General features: G+C 39.0%; 1 protein-coding gene across 1 annotated transcript in view; it reads left to right on the top strand.

Moving 5' to 3' along the window:
- Positions 1-13,495, top strand: part of ACSS3 (acyl-CoA synthetase short chain family member 3) — a 162,908-nt gene that overhangs the window by 65,294 nt on the left and 84,119 nt on the right. The window contains exon 5 of the mRNA XM_084794124.1: positions 1,583-1,723. Coding sequence (XP_084650250.1) covers positions 1,583-1,723 — 141 coding nt within the window. The remainder of the gene's footprint in view (positions 1-1,582; positions 1,724-13,495) is intronic.

The following is a 13,495-nucleotide window of genomic DNA, read 5'->3' as shown; positions in this document are numbered from 1 at the left end:
AAAGCTGAAGATATTTGTAATCATAATTCAGTGTTCATTTTGTAGTATGATGAATTTTACAGCTCTACAATTATGATGCTAAAGCTCTGCTAATTTGAAATTGGTTATTTTTATCTCACGCATAAAACGAAATGGAAACATGATTTGCTCACAGTTAGTGGTTCTGTTTATTTAAATATTAGCCAATACCTATCCAAGGGAGGCACGAGACCTCAGGTATGCTTGAAATATAAATTTGACAAATAGTGTTCAGTTCAGATTTTTTATCTTCAAGTGGATTTATTTAGACGTGTTGTATTTGTGATACTTCCTTGATGCATAGTTTGAATGTGTGTATATCTAAGTGTATGACACATTGGTATAGCCCTGGTTAATAGTAGGGATCCTGAAAAATGGAAGTTATTTTCTTTTGTGAGTGGCAGGGAGCCTGTTAGCTTAACCTGGATGTCATCTTAATGAAGCCAATAGTTACACACATATCTGGCTGTGTTGTTCATTACTCTACTGAACTTTGTGTAATTGGGTTCCTCCTGTGAATATGTATTTCTTATCTATAAACATTCTGATATGCCAGGTGTGTGTTTTTAATCCCAGAACTCTGGAGGCAGTGGCAGGCAAATCTGATTTCCAGGCCAGCCAAGTTTACATAAGGAGTTCCAAGCTAACTAAAGATGTAGAGTTAGACCCTGTCACAAATCAAAACAAAACAAAGCCCTTCATGTTAAGGAATCTGGCTAATTCAAGAAATAGCCAGCCTGCTCTCTTACCTTAAATACCTGTAGTTTCTCATTAGAGTGACTTTTCTGCAAGCCTACTCCTTATTCTTTAATTTTCTGTTTAATTTAATTAAGGTCACATCCATTTATAACATGGCTGCTACCACAAAATTAAAAAGAAAACAACAACAAAGCTTTGTTCTTGAGGAAGGAAAAAAAATTACTTTTTGGTTTGCTTGTTTTGTTTTGATTTGATTTCTAGCACATCAATGACTGAGAAGGAGTAAAACATTTTGGCTATGTCACATATCTGCCTAATTTTAAAGACTGTATCTCGATTGAGAAAACACAAGTGGAACTCTTTCTTATCCCTGAAGGTGTCTTGACTTGCCCCATGGCAGCTGTAGTGTTACTTCCAAATGTCTGTAGATAAAATTATTTCGGTGTGTTAGGTAGGTTATATTTCCTGGTGATGACAGAGCTTCCAAAGAAAAAAAGTTAAGCTGTAACTTAGCTTTTAAAGTTGCTTGTGCACATTTGTGTTTGGAGACCTATCTATGAGTTAATTAAATCGGAGAATTCATAAAAACATGACAGCGTCACATTGGATTGCTTAGGATAGCCGTAGAGTGCTTTAAAACATGTGAGAGAGAAACGAACATCAAAAGACTGGATTATGTCTAAATACCATTTACAAAGAATATACCTTATCTTTTAATTAATTAATTTTAATTAACTCCATCTTTAGTGTCCTGAAGGTGCAGCTTTCTAATTGAATGATCAGACTTCAAGATTGAGCCACGCCTCGGTTTTCCTGTAACTCACCTTGTATTTATTGTGTGCACTTCTACATTTTTGCTGTGTAGGAGAAAGTTCCTTTGATGTCGGGTCGTGATCTTGATTGGGAAGAAGAAATAGCAAAAGCCAGGTCACATGACTGTGTGCCTGTTCTCTCAGAGCATCCATTGTACATTCTCTACACATCTGGAACAACTGGGATGCCTAAGGTATTTGCTTCCTTTGGGAGATCCACAGTGGCAGGTTTCCATGGCAGGAGATCTGTCTGACTATGAAATGAAAATGTTTTCCAATTGTAGCTTGATGCTTCGATGCAGGTCTTTTATTTCTTAAGTGAATTTTCTACAAATCCTATTAAAGGCAAACACTTTCACCTTTTTTCAAAATTCTTGGCTGTCAACAATAAATACTTGCTTTGGTAAACTGATAAAATCAGTATGCTGTTAATTGAGTATTGATTGGGATATATATATACATATATATATACATACATATACATATATATACATATATATATCTTATTGGCACTCTAAATTTTGTGGCACTATGCTCTAACCCAAAGTAAATGATATATTTAAAAGAAGTAATTTTATTTTTTAAATGAATGTATATTTTCTATGCAATATAAAATTGAATTTTTTACATTTCTTCATTCTCTCTCTCTCTCTCTCTCTCTCTCTGTGTGTGTGTGTGTGTGTGTGTGTGTGTGTGTGTGTGTGTGTGTGTGTGTAAGGGGTGACACTGTATGCCATAGCATGCATGTGAAAGATAGAGGATAAGACAAGAGAGTTGGTTCTTTCACTTTGTTATGTGGGCTTTAGTGGTTAAATTCAGGACATCATACTGAGTGGCAGGTACTTTCACCTTCTGAGCCCTCTTGCCAACCTTGAAATTGACTTTTGACCAAGGATCATTTGGTGCTTCATTGTAAATGTAAAGTAGAAGTCTGGAGAGTTTGAGTCAGAGGCAAGATATCTGAAGTATTCAACTGTTTGATTTATAATGAGATACTTGACATCCTTTCATCTATCTATCATGAAAGTTGTTTTTGCAAAGCAAAATAACTAAAGGCACCAATACTCATGAATGTATTTGGGGTCAACAAATAGAGTATTAGTACAATAACCTCAAGTGATAGGTCCTTCATACAACTTCATATTTTCCTTGTTATCTTCATTAGATGGTTCCATCAGATGTTTACAGGGAAACCAACCTTTCAAAATCTCCTGCATCTCTGAGTAGTATTTATTCATTATCTGGGGGTTGTTTGGAGCAACAGAGTTTGGAATATATAATCTCAAGCATATTAAGATAAGGACTCTATTTGATTTGCTTTAGAAAGGAAATCTAAGGTAGTCCATGAGAAAGTTAAATGGGAAGAAGGAAAACATCTGGTAGTTCAACATACCCTCTGAGGTGACATATTTGATTGCATTGTTTTCTTTGATTATGTGCTGAATGTGTATGATGCCCAATACTATTTGTTTCATTGGTTGTCTAAATAAGGATAATATGCATATACAAAATGATAATTGTTTCTATTGAATTACAATCTAGGAAATCTTTTTCTACAATACTATTCACTTGAAAAATAAACATTTCATCATCACTGAAGATGAAGATTTGTTTGTTCAAAGCAATCCAAGTGATTTATTCTCATTTCATTTTTGTTATAAACAAGCACCATCCAGGTCAACTGGACATTTCCCCATAAAATTACACTGAGTTTGACAAAGCTATAATTTCATAAAAAATCTTAATATGTAAGGAAAACCTTAGCACTAAAAATGATATAACCTCATCAAACTTAATGGACTAATGTTAGCAAACATTCCACTTTAGTTTGTTAAAAGCCTGAAGAATTTTATTTTTAAAATGTGGTACAACTCAACTATAATACGTTTACTTCCAGTACTTTGAAGGTGCTATTGCAGGCTGCTTAGGATAATTAAGTAATACAAGTTAATTGTTAGTGTTTCAAATCATGGTCATATCAATTAGTAGTCTATTTTGATCACAAGAATATACATCCTAGGTTTAACAGATAGATATGATTCTATCGATAGGTAAGGTAAATTAGATAAAGTCTTCAAAAACCTCAGATACCTACTGAATATGGCATTTAAATATGTTTTATTATTTTAAAGATTCTTTGACAATAAGACAGGTTAATCCCTGGGAACACCAAGCCTACCTCAAGGAAGATGATAAGCATCAGTGAACCTCCTAATGGAGATGGCTTCAAACTTGGCAAATCAGCCACTAACAAATGTCCTCATTTCTGCCATAGACAGAATTCTGCCTAAAAATGGGCGAGCTTGGATCCAGGCAGAGTACATGGCCAAAGTCTGCCAAGACAGAGTAAGCACATCCTCAGTATTTCCTGCCTCACAAATATGTCTGTCAGATATATCGGCTCCAAAGTTATAGAGAGTTTTGTGTGACTGTTCAGGCAGCAAACTCTCTCTGTCATTTTCTTGTTTTGGAAGATGCTAACCTGCCATTCCTGTCTACTTAAGTAATTAATTTTATGCCTTATCAAATTTCTGATGGGGTTGAAATTTTACAACTAAGCTTAATTGTTTAGGGCTTAAGATGTGTTTAGGTCTAGATAGATGTCTTAAGTTGATAAAGATGAGATATAATAGATATCGATTTACATTCAGAATTTTAGACACACCAAGATAGGGAAGATCTTTTCTTCAAAGTTGCCAAATACAAATAGCAAAAGCACTATAAATGTAACATTTATATAATTCCTGATTGTTTCGTGGTTCTTCTTGCTACATGTAGTTTATTGTATATATGTGTAATAATATAAATGTATATGTAAAAAAGAAAATATTTTAAAAAACATATCCATGCCATATTTACGCTTCAAATCACCCCCACCAAATAACTGTTACCTGCATTATGCTCCTTCTCAGAGGAACATAAGGGTTTTTTTCCCAGCAAAATGCTGATTCATCCAGCACAGATGAAATACAGTGAAATTAATCCACAGAGCACTCAGTTTGGAAAGCATGGTTCATAGCTGCCTGATGTTTTCTCTGAGTTAGGAACATCCCTTCTAGACTCCTCTCATGCCTGAACTGAAAATAATCTTCTGATGTTTATTCCATATTTTATTTATTTCCACCTAATGGATTATCCTGAAGACAACTTATTTCAATATATTGGAGAAAGCTACAATTGTTTAGGAATTCGGTCAAATGTCCCCTGGATGGGGAGACCTGGTGGCATTCAGAGGAAGGATAGCAGGCTACCAAGAAGAGACTTGATACCCTATGAGCATATACAGGGGGAGGAGGTCCCCCCCAGTCACAGTCATAGTGGGGGAGAATAGGGGCAAAGTGGGAGGGAGGGAGGAATGGGAGGATACCAGGGATGGGATAACAATTGAGATGTAATATGAATCAGTTAATAAAATATATTTAAAAAGTTAAAAAAATAGAAATTCGGTCAATTGAATATACTTGTGCTGAGTCTATGCAAAACTGATAGACTATGACCAATTCTTAGTTGTTCTGATCTAGGAAGGTGGGACTGTACATGGATGTGAGTAATGCAATACAGACAGTAATCAGCTTGTGGAGGAGATACACATCAAAGACAAGGAGACCGTTTTTCAGGCCATATGGCTTAGAGTTTCACTTAGGGCAGCACAATTAATTGGTATGAATCAGGTCTGGTTCAGAATTAGGAATGAGATGGAGAAAAAACCATGACTTTGAATACATACAAAAGTAGATGGTCTTGATCTGGGAAAGGGGGCAGGTGTTGAACATACTGTGTGTGACGTGACTTTCGGATATTAATATAGTACAGTCAGCCATTGGAAATAAGCCTGATTCCAAGAGCTACACTGGGAGCTGAATATAGGCTCCAGTGGCTTATTAGTGTGGAGGTCTGGCTTTCAAATCACAGAGTGGGTGGATTTTGCAAACGATGACATGTGGCATGCTATTGTGTGATTTTTCTTTCCTGGATAGAGGTTGAATAAACATCTATTTACCCCAGAAAATCACTGTGACAAACCAAAGGCATTTATTCCAGCCAGTCTAGAGATTGTACTGCTATTACTTACAGGAGCATAGGTGGGTGGTGATGTAGGGGAGCACGGTGACTCAAAGGTGGCTGCATCCTCAAACTGCTCATCTCAGCATGAGACAAAAGCTGTATCCCTGTAGCTTCCCACCCACTTCATAGGAACTCTGCCAGAGACTTTCAGATGCTCTAGCAGTTTATTACTGTATCGCTACTACCCCAAGCATGTTAGGCCTTGCAAATCCTATAACATTCTGATATTTCCATGCTTTATAAGTTTCATTAGTTTCCTGCATTTTATGAGCAGGAAACTATTTTTTCTACAATAGGGGATATTTCAACCAGGAGGAGATAGCTACAGAGCTCCATGTCCCTTACTGATGCTCTTGAATTTTTCTCCATGTAATTTTCCATCACATGACCTGAGCCTTGGAAGGTCTGTTTATTTTATTTCACTTATTCTTGATTATTGGGCCACTATGCCATGGCAACATTCATTTATTCTTAGGAGCATGACTTGTTATGAAATTGTGGTAAGTAACATTACTAGGGAAATAGTTTTTCCTTCACAATCAATGAATATGTAGAGTAGTCTGTGTGTAAAAACTAAATATTTAGAATGCAATTAACAGACACCTCATATCCATTTATCAAAAAACATAGTGATCCCTTCCTTTTTAGGACCTGACCTTCCCAGAAATAGGTCCTTGCTTATGCTACAATATTAACAATAAATGAGTCAATATAAGGATCTGAAAACTGAATTAGAAAACAATTGATTGAACTTATAACAGTCATGCTGGTGGACATGCACTGGCCTGGCATATTGGTAGTTTGTACCATGCATGGTCCATACCAAGCAGAGTAAGAGGTGACAGTTTACCCATAGTGTTCTACATAATACCACAAAAGCCACCCAATGGAGAATAACTGATACTGTAATCCTATCTTGATTTCTTCAAGTCCTGTAACCAAAACATGTGATTTTTTTTAGCATCTTTCTAATTCTAAAATAAAATTACATCAGTCAAAAGCCTTGACAGTTTGTTGGACTTCCTTAGATAAAAATCCATAGTGATATAACACTTCTCTCTAGCAGGGGATTAAACATAAATAAAATAAAGAAAAATAAAGAAAAGAAAAGACAAGTGAGAGAAAGGAGAAAGGAAGGAAGGAAAAAGGAAGAAAGGACACTTGTTGATTTTGGATAGATCTACCTTCACCACCTATACAGAAAACTCTCTTTCAAACTCCTTGACTGTTGTTTCTACTGTTGTTACAGATGTTCCCAAACATTAAAGAATTAGAGTAATATAGTGAGACCTTTTTTTTTTTTATGTTGGTTGGGTTTTCTGAAGGCCCAAGCACATTCTCTTTTATGCCATTGTCCATTGGTCTTAGATAGCTAAGGGGATACACACAAAAAATATCAGCACTGTTCAATACATATAGAGATATTGTCATCATTTGCATCATTTGTTTCATCCAAAGAGTGACCCTTGGCAGTGATGAGAGACACCACGCCATTCGGCTCTCCATAATCCCCCATAATTTCCATTAGCCAGCTGGCATTCAGATCTTGGGTTTGTGCTGTAGTGCTGCCACTACATCCCCAAACCAGATGCCCTTGATGGGGTCAGATCATATCTTTGGGTCTGGGTCATGTCAAAGAGGGAGTAGGTTCATGTTCTGGGTTGACAGCCAATGGAGGTGGCTTCCAAGCTCTTGTCAGTAAATGCTGGGGAGTCTCATAGCCTTTGCCTTTCAATTAGCTACACCTGGCTACTGAACTATCCCTGGACAGAGTGGAAAATCTCTATCCCCCAGTGTACTGTGTTTACAAGAGAGAAATGAACACCAGACACTGTAATCACCCACCCCTAGATAGAACAGGCTAAATCTTTTACAATCTTTTTTTTTTTTAAACTTAGACAGTTTTATCACTTAGGTCTCTCATTGATCGATGCCCAAGATCTGAAGTCATCCAGATGTCCACTAGCATAGCACATGGCTCTATGTCGTCATCCCTGGGACTCTGGCTGGAAACAGATCTTGCCCCATGTTTTTTCCATACTTAGCTAGGCCAACCTCTCTTGTTTGTTTTGCCCTTTGATCATCCTTCTCTTTCCCAGTTGCTTAAGCACATTGGGTATCGGGTTTACTCACCCATCCAAATCGTTTAGATCTGTTTGTACCTTATTATTTCACAAAGCTCATTTCTCAACACATGACTCAGCAAAATCCACCAAAGTCCCACTTAGTTGGTCCCCTTATTGCTGCCACAAGATTTATGACCCTCCTCCACCACCAGAAACAAAACAAATTGCAAATAAAATTTAAAACTTAAAGAAGAGTTTGATTTTGATGCACAGTTCAAGGCTAGCATGTATCATTGATGGAGAAGCCATGGAAGCCGAATCCTGAGGCAGCTGGTTATGTTGTATGCATGGAGTATTGTGTGTGTTTGTGATGGGGTATGCACATGCCCCTGGGCATGCATGGTCAGAGGGCAACTGAAGGTATCAGTTTTTGCTCTCCACCTTTTTGATATAGGTCCTTGCTTATCTAAAATCAGGTCTTCATGCTTGCATGGCAAATACCTCACCCACTGAGCCATCACCTCAGCTCCCTAATAGATAACCCATGAACCTTCACTCCTTGTGCCCCTGGGCTTCTAGTCATGTCATGGTGTAAAATGAATTCAAAAAAATCCAACATCAAAAGGCCCTATAGTCTTTAGCAATACTAACACTGTTTAACAGTCTAAAGTCTACAGCTTTTCTGGGAATCAGAACAATTGCATGATTATGAGTTGCTATAAGATTAAAAACAAAACATGTTCCATTGTTCCTATATACAACATCATAGAATAAATAGTCCCATTCCAGTACAAAGAATGGGGACAGTGCAAGGAAAAGGGAAACAAAAAGACTGAAACGCAGTGAGGCAGACTTCAAATCCTGCAGCTCCACATCAGGTACCTAAAAGTTGTGGTGTAATCACCTGAGAGACCTTGGCTAGCTTTCCTCCTGCACCTCCGTTACCTGAAGCACATACAGCCCCTCCCTTGGGCCTGCTCTACTCTGTTTAACCAGCTTTTCTTGGCAGACTCTCCATGGTCGTGGCATCTCAAACAGTCTGCTATCTCCATTGCAACTTGGACTTTATCATCATTGCTTTATCCAGGGACCTCAGGAATGTGCACAGAATACAGCCGTGGATCACATGGTGCGGTTTCACTGACCTTATAAAACGTTGGCCTATGTCCCATGATTTCATGGTGCCCTCACTCTTGCATCTTTTATGCATGTAAGCAAGTACTATATAGGTAGCATTGTCAAGATTTGGTGTCATTTTGGGGCTCAGTCTGTCTGCCTTGAGCCAAGATTGCATTAACAGTCACCTGACCTAGGGTAACATTTTTTGGGGCGAGGGGGGGGGGAGTTGGTTTGAGCAGGAAGCCCCTCCTATGGTGTCCTCAGTCTAGGCTCTCTCTTTTAAAATTCATTCCCGCTTTCCGTAGATAGAACCTTTCAAGGTGGCATTTGTCTCTGGGAAACTTATTCTGTTGCACCAGGGCAGAACAGCAGATTTCTGTTGAATGACACTAAACAAATCCAGGTTCTTTAGAGCATGAGCATGCCTCCTTGGTAAGTGTGAATTCATTAAAACTCTTTTCCTTGACCAACTACACATTTGAAAATGTCTTTCTGCACAGTTCATCAGGAAAGAGAAGTCCTGAAAGTAGAATCTTGAAGCAGCGGGTTACGTTGCATCCAGTGTGTGTGTGTGTGTGTGTGTGTGTGTGTGTGTGTGTGTGTGTGTGTGTGTGTGTGTGTGTGTGTTTCCCTTCCTCCTCCTCTCCCTCCCTCCCTTCTTTACTCCCTTCCTTCCCCTCTCTGTATCTCCCTTTCTCTCTGTTTCTCTCTCTCTCTCTCTCTCTCTCTCTCTCTCTCTCTCTCTCTCTCTCTCTCTCTCTCTCTCAATGTGGATATGAGCAATCATTAGTAAACATGACTTATCCCAAATGAGATGTCTTCTGCCAAATATTAATTTTCCTTTTGAATATAGCCTTGCTAAAGTTCTTATTGCACAGGCAGAGTGCAACAAGATTTTTTTGTCAGAACACAGTAGGGGTGATCTCTAGCCCAGTTTCTGATGGCTGCTGCAACCTCATAAATAAGGCTACCACCATGTGAATTTAGCATGGCATTCTGTCCTTCCCAACGCCCACCAGATGGGCAGTAGCTTATTAACTTATGCTTGTGGCACTTCAAGAACATTTCTAGCTAGTGTTTCAGACTCCTGGACATTTCTCCTGAAAAGTCAGTTCCTAACACCTAAGAACCACAGGGTCAAGCCACCCACAGCAGCAGCTCCAATTCTCCCAATACCCTACAAATAAGTTTAGAAACAAATGTTGTCTTTTGTATTTTCCTCACAGTTCAAGGCTGCACTGAGCTTATCCTCTCTTTATTACACAGTCTAGGACCTTTGTCCATGGGCTAGTAAAACACATATTTAGGGTGGCTCTTCCTGTTTCAATTAAACTAATTAGGAAAATCTTTCACAGGCCTATCCAGAAGTGTGTGTCTTAGATAATAAAGATGCAGACAAGTTGTCAATCAATGTTAACCATCACGAAGTCCATGCCAGTCCTCTGGTACCTGATGAATCAACACTTTACTTAAATCTCCTAATGAACACAGTCCTATCTAGGCCAGTGAACTTGAGATCAAATATCACCCCTCTCTTAATTAGTTCCATTAGTAATGCCTGTCTTCCTCTATGGTCTTCTAGCCTCTGATATTTATGGAGTGATCAGTCAGTGATAACCAAGGGTCTCTAATGGCTCAGTCCAAATGAGCCAGTCCATCAGAGACAGATTTCCCTTATCTTGCCTCAGGTTATGAATTCTTTTTTTCTCGAGGAGTGAAGAAAAGTCAGTTACTCCATTTCTCCAGCTCCACAGCACCCCCACTGATCCTATTAACCCACATGTGACACAGCCTTAGAAACCAGGCTATAAGAGGTGCTTTCATTCTTTCTTTGAAATTCTTTACAAATTCAGAATGTTTCAAAGGCAGACTAGCCCCTGAATTTGACAGTTTCCTGTGCTGGACCATTATCAGAGCCCTCATCTACATACTGAATGATGGATTCTTTACTTCCTTTGTATTAAAGGTCAGACCTAAAGGGTATCTTTTCTCATTTCTACCTTATTTCCCTCTATATTCATTCTCCAATTATTCATGTGGGTTCCAAGCATTTGAATGTTAGGAGGGAGTTCTCTGCACATACAGAATTTGTATTGCCTTTCTCTTGCATCCTCCCAGTGGTAAGGAACGGCAAGCCAACATGTCCATCTCATCCTCCTTTTTATTCCAGCCCCCTCCCACATAAGAGGCTCATGTGGAAGAGTACATGTAAGTGTCTGCAGTGCATTTCTCCCTTTATATAGGCATTTCCCTCCCTATGGAGACAGGTCAGTCTCAGTTGTATTTTTTATTGCTCACAGCAAAGGACACACAACAGGCATATAGGCTGACTGTAGGTCGATGCACAGTACTTTTGTGGAAAGCCATCTGCGTGCTCCTGAGGTGGACTTCATTCACCATGGAGGCATGTTAGTCTGTAACATGGAGAGGACTCTGGCCACCATGGGATTCCCCTCACTGATGCTCCATTTGAAGAACTGAAGAAAAGTTGGCTTTGGCTGTAGAACTTATCAGTTGCATCAGAGAGAAAACAAATTCTAGGATAGCAAGAAGGTACAGCATTCCTTATAATATAGATGTAAGTAATGTAGTGCTTTGAATAGGAATGGCCGCCATAGAGGCATGTGTTTGAATACTTGGTCCATAGGGAGTGGCATTGTTGGGAGGTGTGGCCTTGTTGGAGTAGGCATGGTTTTGCTGAAAGTAGTGTGTCACGAGGGAGTGGGCTTTGAGGTCTCAGCAACTCAAGCCTGCTGCCCATGTATCAAGATGTGGAACTCTCAGCTCTATCTCCAGCACCATGTCTGGAGTCTATATGGTTGAACTAACGGGTTTGTTTGAGGTTGCTTATTGGACCATAAGTGATGCAAAGGCAGCTAGCTACACCACCAAAAGTTCACTGGATCACTGCAGCTCAGTGCACAACTGGCAGACAGCCCTACTAGATAGTGTCCTTTCCTCTAGCAACTGCTTTCTGCTTATCAGTTTGGGGCGAGCCTTGTGACTCTTGTAAATGTCTACGCTCTTGGGCCCTTTAAGTTTTATTAGTTTCCCTAAGGTTATGACCCTCCCCTTCACCGCCGGAATTGTCTTAATTAGGAGAGAATTAGTACACAATAAATGGCAAGATCTCTCGCAGCCCCTCAGACATATTTTCTTCCATTAGGGAGACACATTGATATCATACTTTCATGCCACTTACTTTAATATACTTTATATACTTACTAGGGCGTGTGTTTGAATATATCCCAACTTCTTTTATTCCAGTCTGGCATTAATCATGACCAAGGTAGGTCTTCAGAATATTTGGTGAACATTTTTTTTTCTGGAGTTGATATGTTTTTACAGACTCCATTTTTATTCTTATAATTTTTTTTTATTTTAAAGGCATAATAAAAATTAATTGTGTTTAAAACTTTGAACACAAGAAAGATCAGTATATTTTCAGGAATAAAACATTGACATATAGGTTATACGTCACTGGGCAGTACTATTTCTTAGAAAAATGATATTTTAAAGTACTTAAAGTGTTTTAAAACACTCTTGAGCTGGGGGAATGGCTCAGTGAGTAAGTTGCCTGCCATGTAAATCTAGTGACTTGATTTTAGATCTGCAGATTCCACATAACAAGCTGCACCAAGGAGAACACATGGGTCTGTCGTCCTGGGGTGTCTGTTCCTAGAGGTGGGAGGCAGGCAGGAGGAGAACTACTGGCAGCTCACACATCCGTGAGTCTGGGAAATGCGTCAGTGAGCAACAATACAGACTTTGTCTCAAATCAGGGAGAAGACAAAGGTCAACATCGGAGTTTCCTCTGACGTCTACCCATGTGCCATATAACTCATGTGTGTTTATACCCACGTGCACGTACACACACATTAACACCCTCCTCTAAGACCCTGCTTCTTATATGCATATATATGGTCTACATTAAGTGGTCTTATGTTTTGCGTGAATTTGCAGATGTGTGTAGAGGAGTACTTTCATCTGCGTTTACTAATCCAGGAATTACTGGGAGTGGCACGAAGGGGTAATCTGCTCGCTGCTGCCGCTATTCAAGCCTCTATGTCTGAACCGCTTCTCCTGCGTATTACTTTTGATGTGGGTTTCATATTCTGTCTGCAGTTTATGACTGCATTCCACAGGGTTTAATAATGGCCGCCCACCTTTATCTCCACTCAAATTTTCTATCTTAGAACGGCTGTAGTAATCAGACAGGAGTTAAAAAAAAAAAAAAAGAAAGAAAGAAAGAAAAAACCAAAACGATCCAGTGTCAATAAATACAAATAGAAGAATAGGAGGGAAACACAAGCAGAAGGATGAGGCTGAAACAGAGGCAGCGAAGAAAGGCTGTAGATACGGCTTTCGTGCATTTGCAGCAGTCTTGTAACTTTCATTCCTACTATGTAGACATAGTCCTCTTCCCTGCCCTAGGGGAACAGCTGAGAGAGAGAAAGTGAGAGCAAGAGTAATAAAAATAAGAGTTTTTTTTTTCCATCTCTTGTACAATTCTTGCTGGTAAAGTGCTGAACTTGCTACATCTTAGCCCCTTATCTCGGAGTTGCAGATCGATAAGAAATTACATAGCTGCTAAAGTATCTTCTGCAGTCTCAGAGTTTGGAAGAAGCTGTAGCAAGAAATTTTGTATTTGATGAAATATCTCAAATGGAAACATTCTATCTGTTCTATGATGCTTCACTAAGTTCTACCACTTGG

This window comes from Acomys minous (assembly GCF_964271855.1).
Source record: "Acomys minous genome assembly, chromosome: 9".
In the NCBI taxonomy this organism is placed as follows: domain Eukaryota; kingdom Metazoa; phylum Chordata; class Mammalia; order Rodentia; family Muridae; genus Acomys; species Acomys minous.
The sequence above is the reverse complement of the archived record's forward strand: the minus strand, read 5'-3'. Positions and strand labels throughout refer to the sequence as shown.